This window comes from Nanorana parkeri, unplaced genomic scaffold, assembly GCF_000935625.1.
Source record: "Nanorana parkeri isolate BGI_ZX_2015 unplaced genomic scaffold, ASM93562v1 scaffold1667, whole genome shotgun sequence".
In the NCBI taxonomy this organism is placed as follows: domain Eukaryota; kingdom Metazoa; phylum Chordata; class Amphibia; order Anura; family Dicroglossidae; genus Nanorana; species Nanorana parkeri.
In genome coordinates, this window is record NW_017307935.1 from 199,467 (window position 1) to 207,786 (window position 8,320).

An 8,320-nucleotide genomic window follows, 5' to 3' on the forward strand; every position below is an offset into this window, starting at 1 on the left:
GCACGCAATTTTAAGGCTTGACATGTTTAGTGTCTTTTTACCCGACGTGACCCCATCTTTTATATTTTACCAAAAAATTGGGTAATAATAAATGTTTTATCATTTAATATAGGGGAAACTGTTTTTTTTTTTTTAATTTCGGTAATTTTTCCTTAATATAGTAAAAAAATAAAACCCCCAGTGGTGAATAAATACCACCAAAAGAAAGCTCTATCTGTCCCCAAAAAAGGGTATAAAATTCATTTCAGTACAGCGCTGCATGACGGAATAAATGTCAGTTAAAGTACCGCAGCGCTGAATACTGAAAAATGGCCTGGATGGGAAGGGGGTTTAACACCGCGGATGTCAACTGGTTAATACACACCTCTTTTAAACACTGTCTAGGGTGCATATTTGACTGTCTTAGCTGATCGGATGGCCAGTAAAAAGTCTTCAGGAAAAATACAGCACATCCAGTTGCCTTGACTTATTTTTTACAGCTATACCATGACCTGGATGAATGAGACCCCTCACAGACATACAAGAGTACAGTATAAATAATAGAAAATGTGCGGTTCTGGTGCCCTCTGGTGGTCAAAGAGCACAACTACAATAAAAGAGTACAGTATAAATACAGTAAACTCTCAGTTATCTGGTATTTAACTAACGAGAACTCTCATCTAACCACAAAATAAAAATCCCCTGTGTACTACTCACTGCTCTGCTGATCTGCGGCACGTATTGTCCTGGAAACAATCGTGTGTCTATTTGTCTTAATTTGTTTTAAGTGTGTCTATTTGTCTTAATTTGCTTTTGATTACTGCATTTCAATATTAATATGAAATCAATACAGAGTTTATGGTATGGTATATTATGGGGTATGGCATTAGTTAGACTTATTTTTAACAGTAACTCTCAAGCAACCAGAAACATTTATCCGGAATCTACCAATCCCCGTGGATAATGGGGCGTTTACTGTAATACAAAATGTGCTCCTCTGAGGTCCTCTAGTGGTCAAGGAGCACAACTACAATAAAAGAATACAGTATAAATAATAGACAATGTGCTGCTCTGAGGCCATCTAGTGTTTACATTTGTCATTGCGCAACCTTAATGTTAAAATGCAAAAAAAAGTATAACATCAATCAATCAATTTACATGTTTTATTTACACATTCCCATCACTTTTTCTATATTATTATGTTATTTATAATGGATGCATCTGAGATTATATTTATTATAGTCACGTGGGTGTTGACTAGGTATTGTTTATGTATTATACAGTCTATGTTTGCACTTTATATGCGGTGTCATTTGATAGATCCGGGTCTACCTCAGATGGGGAAACCCAGAGTCACAGGAGAGATTCCCGGGTCCGCGGGAGAGATTAGGGCTTGTTCACACCAAGCGCGGAGCAGATCCAGAGCAGAGCAGGTGCAGACCGGATCAAAACTGCGTCCAATGTATTCCTATGGTATTTTGAGCTCCAGTTCACATCGCAGCCTGCAGATCCAGAGCAGATCCAGAGCAGGTGAAAAAACTGCGGCAAGCCCTATTTTACCTGCTCTGGATCTGCTCTGGAATGCATTTAAAACGCATGCAAAACGCAAAAACGCATAAAAAACGCATGCAAGTGCCTGAAAGCCCATGTTAAACTTTAAAAAAATATATTTTTTAACCAAAAACGGCCCAGGAAGGCATAAAAACGCGGCAAAAACGCATCAAAAACGCGGCACAACCCACTGCACTGCTTGTGCAGAAACCTGACCGGATATGCTCTGCATGTGGTGTGAACAAGGCCTTAATCTCTGCATACATATAAATTCTGTGTACATAAATGTATTCTACACGGCGTCATGTGTATGTGGGAGATTGTTACGTGTTTTATGGGTTAGGGTTGTATTTATCAATCAGTATTTTGCATTTACTTGTATAGTTGTAATGCTGTGCGGCCTAATTTGAAAGCATTATTTATGTTTTTGGTTCTGAGTTTAGAAATTATACAAATATACATTTTCTATAAGTTTTTTAGTTTTGGATAGAGTGTGGAAAGCTTAGACCCCCCTGTTGAATTTATATTGTCGCCATTGGAGTAGTGATCTGTTTGTACTGGTGATCACTACTCTTCCAATAGGGTCATCTGTTCTGGTGACAGCTGTCCAAGATGGGAATTCTCTTCACTTAGGGAGATTTCTTCCCACTTCCTGTTACATCGCTGGGACAGGAAGTGAAGGGAAAGTTCCCCAATGGTACACAGACCTGGCAGAGGTTTTGGCCCTTCCCTACTTTATCCAAAACGATGGCTATTGCCAACACTTTAAAGAAGTCTCTTATGCCAGAATTTTGTGGTGCTAAATATTTTCGCTCTTTCAGAGGCTCCACCTCTGAAAGTCAGCAGGTCTGTCATTTTCCAGTTTAATTTATTTACAATGTCATTTGTTTTATGTATGCTGAAGATTTTAGGTGCAAAACCCAAGCTGCGTCAAGGGGATGACGACACAGATCATGTGGCAGATGCCAGCAACAGGAAGAAGGCCAAACTGCATATGGTGAGATGAGAGGGGGATTTGCAGGGTCCCATCACCATCTAACCCCCCCAGCACCACCACCACCTCCACCTCCACCTCCACCACCACCTCCACCACCACTACCACCACCACTACCACCTCCACTAAAACCTCCACCACCACCTCCACCACCACCTCCACCACCTCCACCACACCCTCCATCTCCACCACCACCACCACCTCCACTTCCACCACCACTACCACCTCCACTAAAACCTCCACCACCATCACCACCTCCACCACACCCTCCATCTCCACCACCACCTCCTCCACCACCACCACCTCCACTTCCACCACCACTACAACCTCCACTAAAACCTCCACTTCCACCACAACCTCCACCTCCACCACCACAAACACAAAGATGTGTAGTCCCTTTTTTAGAACCAAATCCCTCAGCTCTTTATTTCTCCTCAGTTGTCTTTTCTATAGGACTGATGTGATGTACTATGTGACTACCAGACATGCTATACTACACTAGGGATGGGAAGAGAGGCTGCCGAGGGGGTAGGAAGGTAGTTTGAATCTATACCATGATCACGTTGTCAATCAAAGCCCTCAACCTTCATTTGGTCCCAATTTCCTCAGGTTTCCGATGCAAGTGGATCCATGAAGATAACAGAGGTCTCACAAGAGAGCCCCTTCTCCATGTCCATGCTTCTGACAGAGGAATGCTTCATTCTAGATGGTGGAGACATGGTCTTTGTCTGGAAAGGTCACTATTTTATTTATTATTACATAAATGACCAAAACGGGGATGATATTTGTGTCCAGAAACCACACCCATTAAAACGTTCCAAATACAATGTTATTCCATTGGGGTCAGCAGGACATTAACGTAGAGTAGCCAATGCATTTGGCAGCCAAACCAACTGTTGACAAGCCTGAAGTACTCCCACCTCTCCAGACTCGCTTCTGTGATGAACTACAATCTCAATACAAATGATTAACCCTTTCGCTGCCAAGCCCTCCGGAAAATTTTTCAAATCAGCTGGCCAAGCCATTTTTGAATTTTCTGCAATTTTTTCCTATTGATTTGATTTTCAACTGCTGCGTTGCTAGCGTTTGTAAAAGACCCCCCAAACCATATATTTTCTGAAAGCGCAGGCCCGGTAGAATAAAAAGATGGTGATAATTTTGTTGTTAGTAGTTCAGGGACTTGAATGTATTTTTAAGATTTAACTCCTGAGTTTAGAGTCACTTTAATGAAGGGGGTGTGTTCTGGACCCCCGAAAAGTGTTAGCTACTCTACTTGAATGTCCCCCTGATCCTTATTTTAAATGTTCTGGCACTTTAATTCCTACATCTGTGTTCACTGTCAAGCCATGGATACTGTGGGGTTATTTAGGGCTGTGGAAGCTGCCTAGCTGTTAGCCAAGTCACCCATATTCAACATTACTTTACTGCTGTTTGATGAGAGACACCAACAGAATAACCGCCCGGGTCCAACACTTTCTTTTCACACTTCCAAATAACTATTTAAACTGAGCAGCACTAAGGCCCCCAGTGCTGCCCATTGGTCATTTCCTTGGCTTCCTGTGTAAGAAGTGATTCGGTCATGATCCATCAAGAAAACTTCAGACCACCAGCACTCAAACAAAGGTAATATAAATATCACCAATGATTCAGGGCCTCAATGGGTCCCCTTTTTTCAAGGTATAAACATAAAGAAACTGGGGTGCGGGTGATCTGAACTTGTCTCGATGTTTGTGGCAGTGCCATTGATGATTTCACTGCCTGGCAACCAATGATGGCAAAGGTTGAAACAAGTGGGATGTGAGGAAGCACACTCAATGATACAATGGCAGTTCGAATTTGGAGGACCATTGGAAAGCAAAGAGGTTTCTCAAGGTGGACAAAAAGGGTGGATGAGCTTAAGTGATGGTAGACTCCAAGCAGTTTTACTGTTCTTTTAAATGGTCTGTCCACCAAAAAGATATAGTTTGGTAGATTTAAACTACCTGAAGGTTCCTTATATCGTTATCTTCAACACACAAAGGTGGGCAGGGACATCCAAAACTCCCAGGTGGACAGGAGCAGAATTGGGGATTATGGCAAGGAGTATCTGAGAGATGTCATGGGGGTGCCTCAGCTCACCAGGCTCCAACCATAGCTAAAATATCACTTTATGGCCCCTTAAAAAAGCTTATTCCATGTGGGACACCACTCCTGATCCATAGCTTGGTGTAGTAGTGGCAATTTGGGAAATTTTTCATTCTATTAAAGTAGAAAACCTCTAAGCAAGTTTTTTTTCTTATACTTTTTTTAATCCCACCTTAATACCACTCTTTCTGAGGTTAGCAATTTGTACACTAGCTGGCTTCCTTGGTCAACGTTCATGGACATTCCACATCAGATGTGACTGAGAACACCGGCAATATCGCGTGTGATATGACATATGTGGCCATGCAGTTTCAGTTGCATTGCGATACAATATTGAAGGTCTCTATTCACCTTAATTATTGGGGAACTGCAGAGCAACGCAGCAAAACTGCTTCATGCAGGATCATTTTAAAACTCTCAACAGGACATCACTGTATATACTTACCTATCTGGTGGGCGTCAAGTCTGCATGCTGCTGTCATCAACCAGTACAGCCTCCAGAAAAGGCTTTGGCATTTAGCATTGTTGGAGATCAAATGCCTGTGTCCCCCACTTCACTCAGTGGTTCCTCCTGCCCAATTCTAAGTTACTACTGAAGTGTAAGGATCCACAGTGCATGGTGTGCGAAGCAAGCATTCAGCCCTCCTGGAAGTACTGAATGCTGAAAGCTTTCTTGGAGGCTGTATTGAAGACAGCAGAGTTCAGACTCACCGCCCCCATTGAGAGGGGAGTACTGTTTCTATTGCAGGATCCAAGCTTTGGATTTTTTTGGAAACATTATTGTTGTGTTAAATACAGTTTGAATGTTTCAGGGAAACAGTCCAACAATGAGGAGAAGAAGACGGCACTGAAGACAGCTGAAAATTTTATCAAGCAGATGAATTATTCCACCAATACACAGGTAACAGCACCAATCCATGAGGCTGACCCCAGACATTGGAAAGATGTTGGCCATGCCAGGACCATATGACCTGAATAGGACTTTAATTTTCATTATTTTTGGTTTTATAAATTAATTCAGATCATCGTTCTGCCTGACGGAGGGGAGACGCCGATGTTTAAACAATTCTTCAAGGACTGGAAGGACAAGGAACAAAGTCAGGGCTTCGGGAAGGTGGTGACCAGCGGAAGGGTCGCAAAAATAAAACAAACTCCGTTTGACGCCACAACTCTGCACCAATCACCGAAAATGTCCGCGCAGTACAACATGATGGACGATGGGTCCGGGAAGGTCGAGGTAATCTTGTCATTACAGGAAAAAATGTCATTTAGTTTTCCATTTTTAAGTTTTGGATAGCAGGAGGAAACTTCCAAAGTAACCTTAGAAGGTATTATGTTAGCGAAAGAGTAGTTGATGTTTGGAACAGACAGAGGTAGGGAATCGTTCAATAGGATTTGAATTTAAACATGCTTGGGACAAACATACATCTATACTATGACAAAATGTTACAAAAAGCAAAAAGAATCAAAAAAGGGCCAAACTCCATGGATGGCTTGGCCTATTTCTGTCACCTTTATGTTTCATGTTTCATTATTTTTTTTTTGTCCTGTTGCAGAAAGTTTCCCTTCACTTCCTGTCTCATGAAACAGCAGGAAGTGATAGGAGATCTCTCCAATGGGAATGCTTTCTTAGGCAGTAGGAACAAATGTCTCCATTGGAAGATTTCTATGCTTTCTTCCATTTACAACTCTAATATTTAAGATATACGCGTGTGTGTGTGTGTGTGTGTGTGTGTGTGTGTGTGTGTATATATATATATATACGCGTGTGTGTGTGTGTGTGTGTGTGTGTGTGTGTGTATATATATATATATACGCGTGTGTGTGTGTGTGTGTGTGTGTGTGTGTGTGTATATATATATATATACGCGTGTGTGTGTGTGTGTGTGTGTGTGTGTGTGTGTATATATATATATATACGCGTGTGTGTGTGTGTGTGTGTGTGTGTGTGTGTGTATATATATATATATACGCGTGTGTGTGTGTGTGTGTGTGTGTGTGTGTGTGTATATATATATATATACGCGTGTGTGTGTGTGTGTGTGTGTGTGTGTGTGTGTATATATATATATATACGCGTGTGTGTGTGTGTGTGTGTGTGTGTGTGTGTGTATATATATATATATACGCGTGTGTGTGTGTGTGTGTGTGTGTGTGTGTGTGTATATATATATATATACGCGTGTGTGTGTGTGTGTGTGTGTGTGTGTGTGTGTATATATATATATATACGCGTGTGTGTGTGTGTGTGTGTGTGTGTGTGTGTGTATATATATATATATACGCGTGTGTGTGTGTGTGTGTGTGTGTGTGTGTGTGTATATATATATATATACGCGTGTGTGTGTGTGTGTGTGTGTGTGTGTGTGTGTATATATATATATATACGCGTGTGTGTGTGTGTGTGTGTGTGTGTGTGTGTGTATATATATATATATACGCGTGTGTGTGTGTGTGTGTGTGTGTGTGTGTGTGTATATATATATATATACGCGTGTGTGTGTGTGTGTGTGTGTGTGTGTGTGTGTAAATATATATATAATCATTATAAAGCACTCCGGAAGATACAAAAACTTACAAATGAAAAAAAGAGAAAAAGAAGAAGAAAAAAAAGAAAGGAGTAACAAAGTAACAAAAAAAAACCCCAGTGGCTAATAATTTAAAATCACCTTTAAATTCAAAGACAATCTCTTTGGTCTGTTTCAGGGGTAGGCAACCTTGGCACTACAAATCTATATAGACGAATCAGGACCTCCTTCATCCTGTTGGGATCCTCTCGTGATAATAAAGATCTATATAGACGAATCAGGACCTCCTTCATCCTGCTGGGGATCCTCTAGTGATAATAAAGATCTATATAGAGGAATCAGGACTTCCTTCCTCCTGCTTGGGACCCCTCTAGTGATAACTAAAGATCTATATAGAGGAATCAGGACCTCCTTCCTCCTGCTTGGGACCCCTCTAGTGATAACTAAAGATCTATATAGAGGAATCAGGACCTCCTTCCTCCTGCTGGAGACCCCTCTAGTGATAACTAAAGATCTATATAGGAGAATCAGGACTTCCTTCCTCCTGCTTGGGATCCCTCTAGTGATAATAAAGATCTACAGTATATAGAAGAATCAGGACCTCCTTCCTTCTGCTGGTAATCCCTCTATTGATAACTAAAGTTCTATATAGAGGAATCAGGACCTCCTTCCTCCTGCTCCCTGTAGTGATTATACAGATCTATATAGAGGAATCAGGACCTCCTTCCTCCTGCTCCCTCTTGTGATGCACCCCACAATTCTATAAGCTTTCCCCACTGCCAGGCATCATTTCTGCATCTGTAAACAGACCTGCAACAGTTCTACTTCTAACAACAGCCTTAGAATACAGACCAGGGGAAGTGAATCATATTTGTCTAATTGGGCATATGAACTTCATGACATTTTTTTTTGTAAGATATTCTTCATTACGTTGGTAGATTTGGCGCGTTGAAAACACTGGAAGAGTCCCGATACAACCCGAGGCCTATGGACAGTTCTACGGTGGGGACTGCTACATCATTTTATACTCTGGAGCTAAAGGAACTGTCATATATACATGGTAAGATAAAAGAGAAATCATCTCCAATGAGTTTATCTTCCAAAATGAGATATCTCAGGGCGATGGAACACAGCAAGAGCACAA

At 41.4% G+C, this 8,320-nt stretch overlaps 1 protein-coding gene across 1 annotated transcript in view; it reads left to right on the top strand.

The window, feature by feature from the left end:
- The window catches only part of LOC108799241 (adseverin-like), a 47,074-nt gene that overhangs the window by 13,191 nt on the left and 25,563 nt on the right, over positions 1–8,320 (top strand). Inside the window, exons 5-9 of the mRNA XM_018571076.1 lie at positions 2,435–2,527; positions 3,134–3,260; positions 5,461–5,549; positions 5,670–5,885; positions 8,115–8,236. Of these exons, the coding sequence (XP_018426578.1) occupies positions 2,435–2,527; positions 3,134–3,260; positions 5,461–5,549; positions 5,670–5,885; positions 8,115–8,236 (647 nt within the window). The remainder of the gene's footprint in view (positions 1–2,434; positions 2,528–3,133; positions 3,261–5,460; positions 5,550–5,669; positions 5,886–8,114; positions 8,237–8,320) is intronic.